At 36.6% G+C, this 19882-nt stretch overlaps 1 protein-coding gene across 1 annotated transcript in view; it reads right to left on the reverse strand.

Moving 5' to 3' along the window:
* MUC6 (mucin 6, oligomeric mucus/gel-forming) overlaps positions 1-19882 on the reverse strand; it is a 49204-nt gene that overhangs the window by 26872 nt on the left and 2450 nt on the right. The window contains exons 2-12 of the mRNA XM_056354520.1: positions 15147-15209; positions 11706-11946; positions 9980-10106; positions 8756-8843; positions 7503-7612; positions 5431-5638; positions 3003-3125; positions 1862-1982; positions 813-951; positions 547-651; positions 109-181 (exon numbers count right to left, since the gene is read on the reverse strand). Coding sequence (XP_056210495.1) covers positions 109-181; positions 547-651; positions 813-951; positions 1862-1982; positions 3003-3125; positions 5431-5638; positions 7503-7612; positions 8756-8843; positions 9980-10106; positions 11706-11946; positions 15147-15209 — 1398 coding nt within the window. The remainder of the gene's footprint in view (positions 1-108; positions 182-546; positions 652-812; positions 952-1861; positions 1983-3002; positions 3126-5430; positions 5639-7502; positions 7613-8755; positions 8844-9979; positions 10107-11705; positions 11947-15146; positions 15210-19882) is intronic.

Raw genomic sequence — 19882 nt, forward strand, 5'->3', positions numbered from 1 at the left:
CTTCCTATAAAACCTCTGCTATTGCCAGTTGCAAGAGAAAAGATGCTGGGTTGTGTAAAGCAGACATTTAATGTCATTTGGATTTTACGCATGTTCCCTTTTCTTTACCTGATCTGTAAGGTAGCCGCTTAAGTTCATCATCATCAGTAAGGAGTTCATTCTGAGAAATCACGATTTTGTCCTGTAAGAAAAGACATATCTGTACTGTCGGTATTTATACAGTATTCAGTATTCAGGAACTATATTTATTCAGTATACAGTATTCAGGAACTATATTGTTAATGACCTATATAACAGGAAAACATTGATTCAATCTTTTTCTCACATGTTATTCCACACTGCTTTCAGTTTTCACTTTGAAAATACTTTAACTTCCCGAGTTGATGTGGCAACTGAGATCTTTACAGTGTATGCATGAACTGGAACATACCTTTAGTATCTATCCCCCATAATTTTTCAGTTCAGGCTAGTAGCAATGACTTTAAGTATTTACTTGCTAAACTGGTTACTGAAATGCTTGATAGAACCTGTGGAGGGAATACTTGCCTTTGCAGAGAGGTAAATTATAGCACTAAGTGATGTCTCAGAATAAGAATAACCGGACTTTTCATATACAGCCATTAGGGTTCCATTGTGTGGCAGGCTGGAACTCTGGAGGAAAACAGCAAAAAGGGAAGTCTGTGACAAATTAACGATGATTTGTAGAGTAAACAGAGCATAGGAATACCTCAGCTTGTGTTCCAATAGGAAACCAAGGACAGACTGAAATATATCGATTTGATATTGGGTGTTTTTAAACTGCAGGAAATTACCTTCATAAGAACGTAAGTGCAAACCCCATGAAACCTGTATGATCTAGAATCAAACGTGGTAACAAAGGACCCTCCTTCCAGTGAACACCTTCCAGGGCAGGGCAAGTCTTTGCAGTTCCATTGACCCATTGTACATTTACTGAGGAAAACAAGAAATACTGTGTAAGGTTATTCTCATACTAAGGCACTATAGATCAGCAAACAACTTGATCCTCCTGCCTGGGGGTTTTGCTGTAGCTGGTCAACATGCAAAACTGCTTAGTGAACACAGTGTAATATACATACACATTCTGAATTTTATTTTCCACTGCTTTGATATTTCTTTTCTTTACAGTCTTTTAGACTCAGCTACTTTTTTGGAATCAGCTACTTCCTAGTAAAGGAAGATGTAATTTGTATCACTTTTCCCCTTATACTTTCTATGCTTTGATTTTCTTTGTCTGTGTATATCAGTTGAAGTTGTTCATCTTCATTCAAGGCTGCTGAAGATTTGTCAGTAAACGCTCCTGAACAGATTAATCATGAAAAGTGCATTCATTGTTACAGTTCTGAGGATCAAATTCTATTATTTATCCTTTATTTTCTTTATTAGAATAGCAAGACATGTAACACACAAATACATCATTCCCCCTTTTTTTTGAAAAAATTTCCAATTTTAAAAAATATTGCCTGAAGTCATCATTTTCTGTTTCCAAACAGAAATTTAGTTTTCAGTACTGATTTAATGATGAGTAATGCTGAGATGGCCAGAAAGAAACTGTAAATACTAGATATCTGTTTTGAACTAATTTTACCTCTGCTTTCACAGAGGAAATAAAACCACAAAGTTTTGTGTGGCCTGAAGGAGCATTTATATTTGTACAGATTAATCAGGAAATGAGACATGTACATCTTCAATTATAAATGAATGATTTGCTGTACTCAAAGAAGGTGGCCTCAGAGATGGTATGACACATCTGCAGCTACCCTCTGAAAAGTTAGACTAAATTTCCCAGTCACTTGGTGAGGATACTCTCCATCCTCTCACGAAAGTACCCATTGCTACTCACCAGGTCCTACATGCAGCTTTCATTGCCTCACCAGGAGCATATGTTTTCCCATTCAGTGTACATGGACACTGCTTAATGTGAACACACGTTCGATTCTTTGAGATGTCATCAAGAACAGTTCCTGCCAAAGACGACAAACAAAATAAATTATTTTCCATGTCTTTACTTAGCACTAAAGTTATTGTAGCTTGAATGCCTTCCAAAATTAGCTTGAGAATGCTATTCTTGCACAGCCAGTGCCCATACTTAGCAACATAATGTGGAGGACATTTTCTCTTAATTAAAAAAATGGACTCTACAAGTGATAACAATGTTTGGCTACTTTGTTATATGAAAGTGCAGACAGCTGCCTTCATTTGAAATTTGAACACAATTTGAAATAACAAGTTTGAATGTTATTTTTTCATTTTTTTTCTAGGACACTAATTAAGTTGGGAATTTTGAAGAATGGACATATTCTATGTCCTAGAATACTGTCTAGTTTTAAATATGTAGCTCAGAACACATTACTTTTGACTACTGTAAAATGGTGATGATGCTGATGTAAATACCCACATCACAGTAACCCTGGAGGATATTTCAGTTCTGAAAAAACAGACATGATGCAAATGATAGTAATAATTACAATTTTTGTAGGAAGTTAATCTTGAACTAAAAGGGATTTTACAAAATGCTCATAACATCGCATAAATTCTCTGTAATTACTATTATTAGAAAACTACATCTTGCTGTGTCCTGAAAGGCTAGATACCTGTTTGGGATAGGAAATTCATGAAGTTTACTCAACTTATATTATAGTATAGAACTTCAAGCAGGCCGCATATAAAATACCCCATCGCATAGAAACACAGAATCATTTAGGTTGGAAAAGACCTTTAAGATCAAGTTCAACATATCACAGTCTTGTGAGGAAAATGCTTTCACAGTTCTCTTCTTGCAAAGAGTGATCAAGGATCTTTAAGGACCATGACTATTTAGGACTCCAGTTATATTATGTTATCCAAGAAATGGCAGTTCTTGCAGTACAAGGCCCTGAAATGCACTGGTAGTTCATTGTTAAGAAGTCCATGCCACTTGACTGGATATATGCCAAAAATGTTTCTATGGGCCATTTAGCATATGATGAATACAGAAACGATACCTTCTGGACAAAAGCAGCCATAGGTACAGTGACTGGAGCAGCTGTACTCTGGGTTGGAACAGGTTTTAATACATGGAGAACCACATTCCTCATAGATTTGGTTAGCAGAACATTTTCCTACGGCTGCAACAAACAGTGAAAGTGAGAGATTCTGTTCACACTTCAAAAATCTTAACATCTACCACACAGGATGGAGAAGACCTTGTGATTTCTGGCACTAACATTCTCTTATCCTCCCTCAACACTCAATTCATTATTCTAACTACTCATCATTACCATCATATTCACTCTAGTTTTTATTATTTTTTAATGCCTTATTTATTAGAAACTCCTTCCAGAAGCCTGAAGAATGGCGAACAGGCTATACTGCAGCCTAATACAATACCACAAATCAGATTTTGCGTAGCACTTGAAGGATTTAAAGAATATAGCTGTTGATCTTCTGTATAGTTCCTGCTTCTCAGACATTATCTGCTTTTCAGAATGCAGCTACCTAGCAATTCTAATATATGGAACTCAGAACATGTTTTATTGTGTGACAAATTCCAGCAGAGATTCTTCCTTATCTGAAAGACTAAAAGTAAGTCAGATAGGGAAACAGAGATAGTTAGAGATGACAAATCATAGAATGGTTTGGGTTGGAAAGGACCTTACAGATCATCTAGTTCCAACCCTCCTGCCATGGGCAGGGACACCTTCCACTAGACCAGGTTGCTCAAAGCCACATCCAAAAGAAAGAAACAAGAAAGACTATAAAAGTTCATTACCTTTGTATATTTGGCATTTATTTGTAATTTCTTAGATTCTCAGCTTTGGTTTTTGGGGAAACAAGGGTTTCCACTCCCACCCCCCTTTTTTTTTTAAGCTTTTATCACTTTACTACCACTCCTAATAAAGGTCTACTGGCAACATGAAAACTGCTATGATTTGGAGAAAACAAGGCTGTTATTTTACTGTGATTAGTAAGAGTTATTATACAGTTCTGTGAAAGCACACAGTGCCTTACTAGTATTTATCTGAATCTATAAAATGCACAAGGAGTTTATAATTTTGAAGGATTAAAACAAATTGCAGACCAACCAAAGAAGAAAATGGGCTACCAATTTATGTAAGATGGATAACCTTGGAGAAGAGGAAGGGGAAAATTATTTTAGAAAGAAGCACAATTTTAAAGTGTCACAAATAATAATGGAGTTTAGTAGGAAAGGTTTTCAGTAAGTATGAGAAAAGAATGAAAGAAAACTCAATGTTAAATACAAAACAAAAAATGAAGAGTGGCACCAGTATGTGAAGATCAAGAGAGCAGAAGAATATCGCACCGGATATGCAGGGCGGGAAAAGTCATGCAAAGCCTTGTAAGTAACAATGGCGAGATGATGAGACTATGCCAAGTTAAACAATGATTTCAGGAATATAATTCAACTAGGATTTCACTATTCTTATGCTAAAATCTAAATGGTAGCCCTATTACAGATTTTTGTAACAGAATAAGAATCAAAGGATAAGGAGAAATATATTCCTGTCAAAGCAATTTATATTATGAATTTGCTACCCATGACCATATATTCATATAAAGGATAAATAAAAACATGATTAAATTATATGCTTCTGAAAGACATTACCATATGAAGCAAAGTCATTTTGAAAGCTCCTCTTTTTTGACATGAACTGCATCTCTGATAATTTAGTGTGTGAGTTGGTTTAGAAATAACAACATCAATTTAAGTTACTTTTGACTTTTTTTTTTTTTACTATCAGCACGTTCTTTTATAATCCTGCTACATAACACTGACTACAGGTCAAAGTTTCAGGTGGATTCAAAAAGACTACAAAAAGCAAACCAGAACTTTGATAACAGGCAGGCATTTGAGAAAAAGTGTGCCTAACCATGTATGACTTGGAGAGAAATGGAAGGCTTGCTTCCTATTTACTTCCAATCCCTAGTTGTATTTAAGGGGGTTGAGCATCTGAAAATGGACTACTGAAAACCTCCTGTGACTAAAAGGGGCTATGGCACTTGTTGGCAAAAAGCTTCAAAGACTTCAGAGGCCATTTAAAAGTTCTCTTCACTGGGTAATTTGTTAAGTACAATAATGAAAAAGCTTTACTAAGAGAGAGCAGCCTCCTGTTGGAAGTCGGAGAAATTCAACAGTTTTCACTTGGTGGATGTTTCTCTCTTCTATGGTCACTGATCAAGATGCAGGAGCTACACTTCATGCCTCCTCCTTCTCCTTTGAGATGTCTATACTCTCCCTAATGCTTTACCAAAGACCACTGTTGTTCTCTTAAGAAAATAAATTGTCTGATTCAAGACACTGGAGACTTTTCTATCAGTTGATTTGAATTCCAGTTAATCATCATTCTCCCTCTGTGTAAGATACAGCAAGGTTTAAGTACAATCTGCTATAAATAAAACCTTTGAACTTACAACAGAGGTTTTCCGTTCTCCAGTTGAACACCATTTGATGGGACATAGCACATTGCCTTGAATACTCTGACAGTGTAGAGCAAGTGCAATTGTTTTGTCCTGGCTCACTACAGTCCTGCATATCAAGCTGGCAACGAATGACAAACCCATCCTTCGGCACACTGCAGGTTGGTGACACCGAGTTAAGTAGCTGAGAGCAGATCATAACCTAAATAAAAAAAGAAAGAAAACTGTTCCTAGTAGTGTTTCCCTCATGTGAAAACCACAATAGAATTTCACTACTAGTTATCATTTTCTTGTTGGTTTGTTTGCCTTTTTCCCCCTACAATTTAGTAATATGTATTTAAGTCAAAATGCATAAGAAATTCACAAATAGAAGGGAATATAAGTCCATTGTAAACAGAAGGATCTGGATATGTTGAATTAGTTCCGCTCCTCATTAAGCTGACAATTAAGTAATTCTTTCAGTACCATCAATCCCCCTAAAAATGGCCGAGAACATTACAGGCAGGGAATATATTTTCTCATGGAGATTCAGTCCCAGGACAAACATCCCCAATATGAAGGTAACACTTTGTTCCCCTCTGAGCAAACAGTTGATGCATTCGTATTGCCTATGGTGCCTACTGCAGTGTAGGTCTCAAAGAGAAACAACCTAAAAAGGTTAAAACTCCCAGCCAACAGAAGTTCTCCACCAGATCAAAGTAATTTTTCAGTGTGAATACAAGTAATATTTACAACCCTTTTCTTCTGAAAGTATCTTCCTCAGAGGGCCCACAAAACCTCCTATTCTTTATTCCTGCTCTTCGTGTTAAAGGGATGCTATAAAACTAATGTTTCTCTGGTTTTCTGTTCTGGGAAAAAGGAGAATCTCAGAAGGATTCTAGCTGCCTCTTCCTCTAGCATGAAAGCTAAACTTTTTAGCAAGAGGAATCGTTTCTATGTTCAAACTAAGATTCCTGGGTTGCTAGAAAAATAAGATGAAACAAGTAAAGAAAAATCTATTTCAAGAGAAAACTTTTAAAGCATTCTGTAACCTATATACTGTATACAATTAACTACATGAGAATTACAAAGTAAGATCATGTTCTTGTGAGGAAGTACAAATGGAACCAAAGAGCATGATCATTCTACGTGAAGTGAAATGCTTTTTAGAGTACAGCAATGAATACTTGCCATTAGGTATATGGTGACTTTATGACCTCCTAGGTAGAAAAAAGAACAGGCTGCCGAGAGAAACTATGGAGTTTCCAGCTCCTTAGCCTGGAAGATCTTCCCAGAAGATACTCAAAACCTACTAGGACATTGGTCTGGACAAGTTGCGCTGACCTTGCTTGAGCAGAGGAGTTGGACTGGATGATGTAAAGAGATCCCTTCCAAGCCAAACCATTCTGTGATTCTGTAAAATCTCTGTGGGAATGCAAAATCTGAGTTTCTCTGGTACACTTAACAGGATCATCTTAATTAGGATTTGGTTCCTGTATCTGCAAAATCTAAGAAATAGAAGCCCTTTTGTTCTTTGCTGCTACCAAGCTTTGTCTTTCAACCATGGATGCATCCTGTTTCAGGTACGCTGATTTTCTTTTCATCTAGGACTGGAATTGATAGCAGTTGATTGGCCCTGTTATGAATGCTGTTCATAATCTGAATATGTTTCAAGTATCACTGAAATGTCTTCAAGCAATCTGGCAATTGTTTTAAGTATCACCAAAATGTCTTCAAGCCTGTACAGCTTACAATGCCAGGTCCCTAGCTGATCAATAAAAAGTTCTTTAAAGCTTCACTCATTTCCATGATGACCTGGACAGAATTTCAGGAAAGCTGTGAGCTAAATGCTGGTAGGTTTATATGAGCAATATAAATGCAGCCTCAAAAATGACCATGGGCCTTTTTAAAAATGTATTCTTAATGCAAAGAACTCTTCTTCTTTCCCATGTCATGCTATACAAATTTTTACTTTATGCATTTTCACGGAAGCCAGTTTTATAAAACCACAGCCTCTTCTGTGTTGGTTTCTATCTTTCCACCTCTATTAGGAGTCATGCTGCAGAAAAAACCAAGATCTTCCTTACGTATTTTTTGTGAGGAATCGTGGAAATTGGTATCTCCTCAGACAGGCAGATCTCTGATGGATCATCCATTTTTTGTAATGCAGCAAATTTATATGTATCCAGGATTTTACCTGTAAATTGAAGGGTTATTTGTCACAAATAAGTCCACATGGATTTTTTTACTTGTTGCCGTGATGTAGCAAAACTCAGATTCTACTCTGACTGTGAAAGGCCCTACTATTTAATCTTTCAGATAACAGCTACCTCTTTTTCCCTTTAACTGGATTCTATTCAGTAAAGCATACTTTTATCACCTTGATCATTTTTCTGAGCTATTTCCTTATCTACCACATCTACTATCTTACATGAGACCAGCTGCTACTGTTTTGCTCCCAGCTGTGTTATCTTTTGCCAGCTAATCTGTGCCTCTTCTCCTCACCCCCCATTCTTACATTTTCCCCTACGTGTGGGGTTACACTCATCATCACAACTCAAAATATATGGTATTATTTTTACAACTCTCTTCTGTGATGTGTATAGAAAACTGCATCTGGCTGTGTTCATCTGCGATTAGTGTACTGTGCAATTTTATGTCTCCACACTAGCACTGTAGGTTAGATTAGAAGCGTGCTTTTAAATCACATCTTCCAACCATCTCCACTCTGTACAATTTTATTTCCTTTGTGGAGTGATCTTGGTATACAAAGTTCTTTCAAGATGAAACCAAGCCAGAAGATGTGCTCCAAGAGCATGTGTAATGAGCTCCAACTGTTAATGGGCATTAGTTCAACAGACCAGATTAGAGTGACTCTGAACACCCCAAACCATATATAGTGCAGATGTCAGGTCCTCAGCACCAACTATTTTGTTCTAAAGATCCACCCCTATTCAGACACACTACTTGTTAATGTTTTTGTCCACTATATTCTTTTTATTATAGCCTCATTCTTGCTTCTGCTTAATGCAATCATTTCCCTAACTGTGCCTTGCTACGAACCTAGACTGTTCTGAAAGTTGGGTGACAGTGTGATCCTTACCACCTGTTTCTAAAATATAGGAGAGTCCTTATCACTTGTCTGAAGAACCCACAATATTGTCATCATAGCAAATAATAGTGTGTAGCATAGTGATAAAATAACCATGTTGGTGACCTGTGGGAGTGCTTAATTCTGAAACGGAGTGAGCAGTCAGAGTAACGTTAGTACAGTATGAAATTTCCACCTTGACTCAGTTTAACTAGTTCTCCTTCCATCTGACTTGTCCATAGATCTTACCTTCACTCACAAATTCATTCAATTCATAACCATCATAATTTCCACACATGCCACAGGTTTTCCCCATATACTTTTTCTCAGTCAAAACCTAAAATAAAACAAAACATTTAAAAGGATCACCCTAAGTAAAATTATCTATATAGCATTACCTTTCCCAAACAAATTCAGTTCAAGGATCCAATTAAAGGAATCCCTTCTCATTAATTTAAGTGACTTGACTGGAGGAAAAGTTTTGAAAGCAGTCACTTCTTTTCTCAAGGAGGCGATAGTGATTGTAGCGATTTTTTGATTTAATAAAAGAATAAGATTCTAAGACTTTGCAAAGAATTGAGGGGGGATAATATTCTGAGTAGCCAGAAAAAATAGAAAAGGAAATTATGCTGTTTCCTTGATCACATCTTTGTTGACAGAGCATGAACTTCAGGTTTGTTCTCTTAAGAAACTGAAAGTTACAGGAAGAAAATCTGGCTTTTTTCAGAAGGTTATTCAATTATCTATTGCTCTGCAGAGTAAAGTGATAATATTACTACTGGCTAAAATCAATGAATTATTATTAAAACCTTAGATCAGAGGCACAGTGTGTACCCATCATAGTAGTATTTCCTGTTATATCTCTGATAGTAATGCTCGTAAATCTCCCAGATAATTTATTGCATAACAATTTCCCCTATTTTAGCAAACTTACCAATTTAGAAATCAGTGTCTTTTGTGGCATTAATATACAGATCATGATGAGAAAATGTAATCTCCTTCTCTAAAATATGTCAGAGATTTTGGAGGGAAAACATGAAAAGTATCAGAAAAAGGAAGAAACAGAGGAGCTGGTAGGAGCACTGTATGTTTGAAACTGAAAGATGTCCAGGGAAAGCACAGTGAAAATGACAAAACTATGGCACACACTACTAAATCCTACACAACTACAACATCCCTTTAGCAAAACATTGTAGCTGCTGGAAAAGCCTGAGGGAAGTTTAAAATCTGTGAAAGCATCCATAAATGTCAACATTGGTGGCTTTAGCTAACTACCAATGCTGGAAGTGAAAGGAACATGCAGGGATAAAAAACAAAGTTTGTTTACTTCAAGAATAAGGGATGAAGCAGGAAAAGAATAAATATCCAATAGTAAAGAAATACAAAACCTACCCACTAAGTCTAAAGAGAGCTTGTAAATTCAATAAGTCAGTGATAATAGTCTCTTCTGCTTTATGAGAACATTTTACTAACCATAAGATAGTCATCATTGTTCCACATGACAACTAGCTCCATCTCCATCAGCTTGGCCACCAGACGGATGTTGCAGCCATAAGGTGCAATTTGAATCCCATTGCTGGTGTAAGGCAACTTAACGACACTGTAAGAAGGTGAGAAGAGAAACTGACCTTCTCATACCAATATTATGCAGGTCTTGGTTACCTTTTGGGGGATATAATACACATACAACCTCAGTACTTGCAGCAACATGAAATAGAATTTTTTTCCTTTGTAACTGTTAACAGTTCAAGATACAGTAAAATTTCTGTTGAAAATGAATGTCAGCAGATTCTTAGAAGAATCACCAGGACATGGTTGCATAGTGATTATACTACTGAAAATGTCTGCACAGGTGCAGATGAAAATGCATCTTCACTTGGTTTGGTTTTATTAGGGTATAGTTATATGTTTCAAGAACTTGTAAAATACAGTTTGTGTGGTAGAACTGTTGTTGATTACCCTGAAAAGCTTCTATGGACTACAGCCTGTTAATACAGGAATTACTGCTATGACTGAAAACTGACAAAGTAACAGAAACTTGTAAGGGGAATGTTGTGCCAGAATTAGGTGTTCATCCTTGCAGCCGACTTCTAATGCTACAAACTAACAACGTTAAAGAACAAATATATTTTGCTAAATACTCAGTATGTGACATAACCATAGAAAAGCTGGTTGAAAGGGACTTTCTGATGTTGCCCAGGCCAGCCTTCCACCTGAAGCAGGGCTATGTCAACAATAGACCAGGTCAGTCATGGAATTTGAGTCTACTGAATGGAAGACAAAAACTTAAAATGCAGCTCATTGGGTTAGGATCATGGATTTATATAATTTTCCTGGAACATAAATTTTTAAAGGAAGTTTTTCTAAATACAGTTTGCTAAATTAACGTATAGCTGCAAGTTGTGTTTTTGGCATGATTGTTATTGTACCCAGGTAAGTGTAATAAGATACAGTTGATCCAGAGTGAATTGTTTCCCGTATCTGCATGTACTCACAGAAAAAAATTCAATGCTGCCTACCTGATAAAAATACTGAAAACTTCCCTTGAGAAATTTCCTTGTATAGGAGCAATTTGTCTAGATGAATGAATGATGCAGGACTCAGTTTCCCATCAGTGTAATTCGGCAGTAAAACAGCTATTTTCTGGACAAAGTAATCCTTGAAATGTGAACAGTCAGTGGTCTCATGCACAAGGACTTCTTCGTAAGACCCTCCGATATTTCTCTGTTGGTTGTGTAGTTCAAAATGTCTCTCTCCTACCCTATACAGGTGTTACCTTTAGCACAGAGGGTTCAGTTACTCAACTCTCAAATCAAATGAACTCAAGCAAAACACAGGAATTTCAGCTCGTATCTACTAAAGGGTACAAGCTGTTTCATCTGTGCTCATAGTAGAGAGAAGCATAAGCAAACCGGTAGTATCTAGGAGACTGTAGTTTCAATGTGAGCATTGTTTTGGGCTGAGGTTAGTTTATCCCTTTGCCTACACAAAGGTACTCTAAGCTAAATAAATGCAGGTGAAATACTCACCTAGACAGTGTCAATACTTGACGGGAAGAAATGGGAGTAGAGTCCAGTTAAGTGTGCCAATTTCTGTAATCTGTTAATTCGTTTTTGATACAAACTAATCTTTAGTGCAACTGCTATATAACTGCTTGCCTTCTTTAAACACTTTTTTCCCATTCATCACAGAATCTTACCCAACACTCCTGATGGAAATGTTGCCTTTCTCAACAATGATAACAGAAGGTCCCAGCTCAATAATGATCCTCGCAATTTTTTTGTCCAGCCCACGGCGGAACTGAATGTTGAAGTCTGGGCTGGTTTCATCACATACAGTTGCAAAGATATAGTTGCAGGTCCCAGTGAAGTCATACTGATACTTATCAAAGGTTGAAAAATGCCCTCCACCCCAGGTAGAACAGGAATCCTTGCTCAAAACTATAGAAGTGAAAGAGAAAGAAAAAATCATTTTGATCGTTATTTCAAATATAAATAGCAGGAAAAGCTACTAAGTTTCTACTCAGACTAATTATGTAAACAACCACCTAGCTACATTTTTTTTTTTTTTTTTGTAACATCAAAATTTTATCTGAAGTCCGGAAGTGAAACAAAATTTAGAGTCAGAGCAATGTTCTTATTTCCTGTAAGCAGAGGAGAGCTCCTTAGCTTTCTAGCTTTGGAAACACCTTTCCATCTCCTTCATGGGTAACATAAAGGTTTACTTTCTTATAATTCAGTCTGCTCAATCTGTTTGTGACAGCTTCCTACTAGAGAGACCTTCAACATCTCAGGCACAACATTTATGAAGCCAGCTAGGGCATTACTGCATCATGATTCATTGCACAGTCAGATCATTAGGTATCTACAGACAGTCTTCAAAGCCTAACTTGCAAGTCCCCACTTTTTTGGCTCTGTGATTGTGTGACAAAGTTCCAGCCAGCCTTGTAAATACATGGAATGTTTTAATCAGTTTTCATTTTTAAAAAGTAATCAATTTTTATCTGATTTGACAGATTTTAGGAGGTTGAAATGAATCATAAAAAAGGGATGCAACTCCAGCGCTTAATGTTAGATATTTCTATACCTACTTAAAGCATATGAACAGTCCCTCTGAAGTTGACAGAACTGCTGAAGTTAAAACATGTCCTTTGTTATGTATTTTCCGACTCAGATCACCACTTTTCATTTTTTAATTATTTTCGCTTATGGAGTTATATGAAGCTCAGGTGTCTAAGAATGTACCTTAGAAGCACAAAGTATCAGGTAAGTTTAGCAAAGTCTAACTGCAATTTATATTCCCTGCTTTAAAGCCAAAACATTTTTTTACTCTTAAAGAGCAATCAAATGACTACAGAATACTGGGTTTATTCAAGCCATGTAGAAAATACTGTTTCTCAATGAGCTGTTACCTGTCAGCAAAAAATACTCCTCTTCCATACCTCCGTGCTGTCCAGAATGTCTGACTGGAAAATAGGAATTGGCTAACTGCTACCATTGGTTCTTCATGCCCAATTCCAGCTACTTTAATATATTGTGTTTAAGTGATACTGACCATCAAATCCCAGCTTTTGCTTGGCATTGTGCAATGGTCAGAGTGCAATATGTGCCCCTTTCTGTAAATAAGGGAATGCCTTCACTGTATTTGTTTTTATTTAAATCTTAACAGAGAAAAGTAACAGATAGGACTGTCAATAACTCAAGAAAGTTTAAAACTAGATTATATAGTGACTTTTGAGTTCAGTTACTATTAAGTGATACGTAGGGATTTTATTTTCATTTGTGTATATCCATGCCCTACTGTTCCCCTTGTTGTAAGAACAGACAGAAGACAGAGGTGAGTTGCTGAACTGAATTTGGGGTTTTTTTGCTGATCACAAGCACTCAGCTATTTGAACCTTTAGAATTAATTTATGTAGCATTTTCATGCTTACATTGAATGAGAATTCACCCAGTTCAAGCCACACTCTACTTCTGCTGCCTAAAGAAATACTTGTCATGATAATAAATATGCATTTTAGACCATTCTTATTGTTCTACACCTCTGCATTTTCCCCAAACTAGACTAAGAATTTCATTGTCAGCCACTGAAATGCAGCAACTTCTGGAGTATACAGAGTTGCTTTTTAACAGTGTGCAAACAGGAAAGCACAGTATTTTCATGTAAAACAAGATTACAGATTACTAGGAAGAATAACTATAAATATAATTTGGCAGAAAAAGTGTTCAAAATACTAGGACTGATATCCGTATTTATTTTAGAAAGGATCTAGTGAAAACTGTATGTTTTCAGAAGGGTTATAGCCTTCTGTATTCTGTCTTATCAGAGGAACAGCATGTCTTAGCATGATGACTTTTATTCATTCTTGTCATGGATGTGGAAAACTAAATGTTTAATCAATGAATTTTAAATTGAAAAGCTAATGCCTCTTATTTCTTCAGAAAAGGATGTGTGAAAAGTGGTATTGGTTCTCTGACCAAGCACTGATGTAGCTTGGCATTTTATTTGCAGCAGTGATTGTTAAGAGACTGTCCAAAGGAAGAGTACCATCAGGACAAGCATGTATTCTTCCACAGATATGCTCTCAGTCTCCAATTATTTTCAGTTCAGGGGATTTTGCGAGGCTACTGGGATTTGTCTGCCTACTCTCCTTGTGCTCTGTCTTCCAAGTACTTGTGCAGCTTCCTTTTGAACTGAAGTGAAATTTCTTTGTAACAGAAAATACTACAATCACTGCTGTCAAAAGCTACCATTTTAATTATGAGTTAATATTTTAATGATATCTGCCTTTCTAACAGTACTTCTGATAGCTAATACTTCTAGCACTGAAGCTAGAATATGCTAATTATTTTGTGCTTTGGCATGACATTTTTACACAAGTAAGACAGTAGTATCTTACTATATTTTGTATTTCTTAGACTCAGGACTAGCAAAAAATTGCAGCAAGTAGGTGGCTGGAGTTAATTCTGCTTACAGATTTGGATGCATGCACACAAGCCATTTTAGGTGTTAAGGGAAAATTTCTGGGTAACTGTTGCCACAGGATGTTGAAGCAGAGATCTATCTATACCCTGACTCCCCACTGGCTGCTAGCTATAAAGGTCAGGAAGAATTATTCCATATTCTTATCTTCCCCTTGCACATAGATTTGTTTTAACCTGAAATCTTTAAAATAATCTCATAGACCTAGCCTATATGGAGAATCAGCTTTATTTCATTTCCTGAATTCTGCAGCATCAAATAATCAAGTTCCTAAATTCTTAGATAATATTAGGCAGTGATCTGCAGGAATTGAAATCTAAAAGATCACACAAATGACCTCAACAGCAAATTTCTACATGTGGAAAGCTATTAAACTGCTCACAGTTTCTATCCTTAGGCATCAAAATGTCAGCATGGCACACTAAAGTGCTTTCCATTTAATGTAAAACTCACCAGAGTGAGACAACATATTCTACCATCTTTTTATAGGCAAACTCTTCCTTTTGAATTTTTGAAAGTAATGCTTTAAAAATATATGCTCCTTGAGACAAGGATTTATTTTTATTATGTGTTTTGTGGTGTCTTCTGCAATATAGAATTGATGCTGAATGTTACTCACAGTTCAACATGAACATTAAACACCAGGTCAGGCACTTACTTTTTTGCAGAGATTCTTTCTGTTTTTGGAGAAAAAAGTGAGGCCAATAATTTCCATCAAAAGCTGTGAAAGGCAAAGACAACAGGTAGAAGTTATTCTTTGAACGCAAGGAAGTAGAGTATTTGTATATTTATTTATTTTTTTATTTTTTAAACATGGTACAAGTCAAAGCAGGGTCCACACAGATTACTCGTGTCATGCCACACAAAACTGAATGGAAATTATAGTGGAAAACCACGTACTTCAGCTTGTAATAAAAAATTCTTCTGCAACTTGTAAAACGTTACCAAAACCTGCAATAAATCCTGTGCAATATGGGCTTTCTTGTACTTCATCCTCAAATCCTATGTGCCTCATTAAAAAAATGTGGGATAAATCTTTCCTCACGTTTCTGAATTCTTATTCCACCATGAGGGAAGAAGCAGTGGAGGGAACAGTCAAAACTGGGAAAATACAGGAAAAGTAATGTTGTATGTGTTCTTCACAAGAATCATGGAATCCGTAGCTGAAGAGCAGGAAATCCCCAGGCCTAGTTGTTGCTTTTGCTACTCATGTTAAGGTAGAACGATGAAAGCTGTTACCTGCTCCCTTCCACACACCTGTTCACAAAGCCTGTTCTGGTTATGCGAAGCCAAGGAACGTTTAGCAAATGTGGAGCACAGTATGGTTCCTCTTCTGTCACAAGCCCAGCCCTACTGCATGTGCACAACTGCACTGTGTGTTCATGTATACCCAAAGGTTCTTCCACCTAGCAACTTGCTTCCTGCCCTAAGTGTGATGAGAGAGAGAGAAGATGTTGGAAAGGGCATTTAGTGAGCGCTGTGCAGGGACAGAGGTGGTGCATTCGTGGAGTGTGCTTTCACAGAGTCAATAGCTGGATGGTAACAACCAAAGCAAGCTGTAAGAAAAAGGACTCCAGGCGCTTCAGAAATGTGCTACTCATTTTCAAAGTTTGTCTGGTCCAGTATTACTTAAGAGAGTATAAACAAATATCCTGCAGAAAACATGTAATTCCCCATTATACGTTTAGGATATTTTGCAACAGAGAAAATGTTATGTCAGAAGGTTTCTTTAATCATATAAACCAGGCCAAGTCTACTTATATATATATACACACACACACACTACAGCTCTGCAGGCTTCTGTTGCTTTCTTATATACTGAAGAGAGTAAAAGCCTCTAAGGAGCTCACCAATTGTAATTGACTCCCCAGACAATTCTATGCTGTGCTGCTGAATGTGAGGCAACATGTTGTATCTCAAGGATGGTAGGTAAACAGGGGAGGTTCTGCCTTTTATGTGAGGCTAGATTAAGGCACAAGGGGGCAATTTGGAGAATAAAAGTTTCAGCTTTGGATCTGACATCTCCAACTTCCTCATTAGTCCATGCCTCAGTTCTTCACTAAAATAATACTTACTGAAAAAGACGTTATCTGGATAAACATAGCTACGCTTTTAAGAGCTAAAATACTACACACTGGTGGAATTGTATACAATGAGTATCTAGACAGAAGAGAAATAAATCAAGGATGTAAGTTCAGTGACAGAAGTGCTCCCACCCCAAATGTTGCTCTAATAGCTTTAAATGACATTCATCTCAGCCACTTGTCAAGACCCTTTTCACAGGCTGTGAAAGTAAATACAAATTCGCTGAGTACAATTTGATTTGCAAAATATGTGTCTAACATCAAAAAAATGGATTATACACAAAAAATTTCTTTCTCTCCACTGGTGTAGCGGAAACCTTAGGTGACTATCTGCAGTGTAAATGCCAAGGCAGAAGTTTAGTGAGATGTATTATCTCTATCCTGCTTCCTAGATAGTGTCTGTTTCAATGGGACGGTGCTCTATAAACAAAAAATGAAACTCAAGAGTGCAATGCACAGATTTTTGAAGTTGGAGTAAGTTAGCAGCATAACAATGTATTGATAAACTAAACAGGAACATTTCCACAAGAAAGAAACAGTATGAAGTGATCTCATTAGCTGCTGAATTGCAAGCTGCTATACTCACTGCATGACCAGCACTTCAACTTCCACAGCTGACACACTCATCAGAAAATCATTGTAGATGCTACTCACGCTGCCTTGTCCCCTGTAATTGGTCATTACTGGCTAATAATTATTTGAAATCTTGCCAGTGTTTCATACTACCCTGACAGTTAGCCTGCAACTCAGCAGGCATCTGCGGAATAGCATGCTTCTTCCTCTGTCCTTTCAAGTTCCTAAAAACCCACGCATCACAGTAAGTACACCACACAACGTAGTAAGAGTCAGTTTGTGTGGCTATCAAGCTAACATTCTTTACACCTAGAGTTGCTGCTGCCTTTTTTGAACCCCTTGATTTTGGTATTTCTATTTGTTCAACAACCTGTTATTGTTGGTTTAAATGTTTTCCAATCACTACAGTTTAACCCCGAACTACAAACACTACATTAATGGGATTTAAAAGTGTGTAACATCTGCCTTCAGAGGATATTTCACTTGTAAGATATGCCCAAAACACTTCAAGTGAGATCCATCTAGAGAGCTTGATGTAAAACAAAAAGCCTAATACTTTATGCACAAGTATCTTAGATGGCAACAGACAATTTGGTTTACAAACCTTATCTGTAAGCTTTTCAAACTCAAAATTCACAAGTCTAAGCATGCCAAACATTTACAAAATATTACGAATGCTCCAGGACTGGTATTTAGATTCAAAAATTGAAGGTAATAATCATCCTGGATTACATGAAGGTGTGCAAAAGTTACGCTGAAAATAACTAAGGATATGAAACTCACTTTACCAATTTGCTCAAATAATAGCTAGTGAAATACAAAGCCATTTGCTGACTATCTGCCAGTCTGTATCCTGTCAGATCAAACTATTAAACTAATTAGAGTATGGTAATTATTCTCAGCATATACATTCTTTTTCTCACACTTAACTCTGAAGAGATTAGTAAAATCATCCTGGCAATATTAATAACCATTCACAACCACATGAAATGGCAGGTTGCATATATGCAGCAAGAGCTACGGCCCCAAAGCAGAAGTTGTATCTGACAACCATTTAGGAATTTTCCATTGGAAAGGCCATCCTAGTGGTAAATGAGATCTCTAAACTACTGAACTCTTGCTCACTGTCATTTTACTATTGCTGCAAGTATTCTGGTTTCCTTTGATAAATGGGATGATTTTGAGTTGCCATGAAATACTTGATTTTTAATTAGCTCCACAGAACTTTAAACAGACTTTCACTTTTCTTAGATAAAGGAAGTTTTACTTTCAATTCCTACTCTGCTCTAGCTGGCCTGACTTCCTTGAGAATTAGATCTTTCAAAGTGCAATTTCTGGATGGTTAGCCTGTCTTGTTCATGACCATAATACAATCCAGACAGGAAACCTCACTTACTGTGAAGAAAGAAGTAATTTTGTTCCTATACTACAGTTACTATGAGATATCCCTATGGGAAAATACAATCTTATGTTGTAATGACTTCAATCAAAGTATTTCACATTAGTAAATGAACGAAAACAAAACATTTCTGATCGATGTAAAACACTGAAATGAAATCTTTTGTGTACTTCCAAAGAAAAAAATCAGGATTTCTGTTCTGTAAAGGGTTCACTTTTTATCTTCTCATTTAAGACAAAAAGAAATGTTGAAATGTCAGAAGTTCTGGAAAGGAAAAGATCTTTAAAATAAATTATATAAACTTAAAATGAAATTTAACAGCAAGGGTAGTGCTACAGTCATAGCTGTAATAGTTGCACATTTTCACAATGATTTCTCTTCAATATGAAATTAACTCCCTTTGCCACTTGCAAAACAAGATGATTCAACAGCATAAATCAAGGTAACTTTCTAGTTGCGTACTTTGTAAGAAAAAAATATCACGACTGAACAAAAACGTCTCTTAAGGATCCACGCACAGTTTTGACTATTGAAATAGCTGAAGTGGTGAAGCATCAATTTAATCAAGGAATCAGCATCTGTTACTAAGTAAAAGCTAGAACTAAGAGTTTCAATCTGGTCTTAAAGTTCTGTAGTTTTTTTTAATCAGGGTAATGCATGTTTTCTGCTTTTCTTGAGTTATCAAGGGAAAGAGGAAGTTGGTCTTCCAGTTTCCATCAAACTTCGCACCAAATGTATATCCTTACAATTACATTTCTAGTTACAGATAGGCTCAAGGCACAGAATTGAAATGCAGATCCATGAAGAGAGAACTGCAGTCCTTGCTTTGATTTAAATTATTCTGAAGAGAGAAGACCTGGGTCTAGAGTTCAAAACAATGAGCATCCTGCCTGTTGGCCAGTTTTAGAACAGACAGATCAACCTCTTACTGTTCAGATATACCTCCAAAAATTGTCTGCTTTCAAAAACTTACTTCGCAGAAAGAAAACCCTTATTTGTTTTTAGTCTCCAATCTTGCATGGCATTTCAGGGCCCCAAAATGTTGATACATCCCAAAGTGAGAAGACTGCTCTGTAAGAATTTTCTAGATCCTACTTTATGTTTTTATGTTAAAATCCAATTGAAGTTCCATCTGAGACAACACAGTACTTTATAGATGAGGCCCTACTTGTAACTGCCAAATTCATACATAAAGCTTGTGGCTGAGTAGGGGTCAACAGTAATTTTCCATTTGATTGTGAATATTAGTGTTTATAGTAATACATCTACTTATCTAACATAGGAAACCATGTAGATTAAGAACTTGCAGGCATCTACATTTGGGGTTAGGACCTATGT

Source organism: Falco biarmicus, chromosome 10, assembly GCF_023638135.1.
Source record: "Falco biarmicus isolate bFalBia1 chromosome 10, bFalBia1.pri, whole genome shotgun sequence".
Lineage (NCBI taxonomy): Eukaryota > Metazoa > Chordata > Aves > Falconiformes > Falconidae > Falco > Falco biarmicus.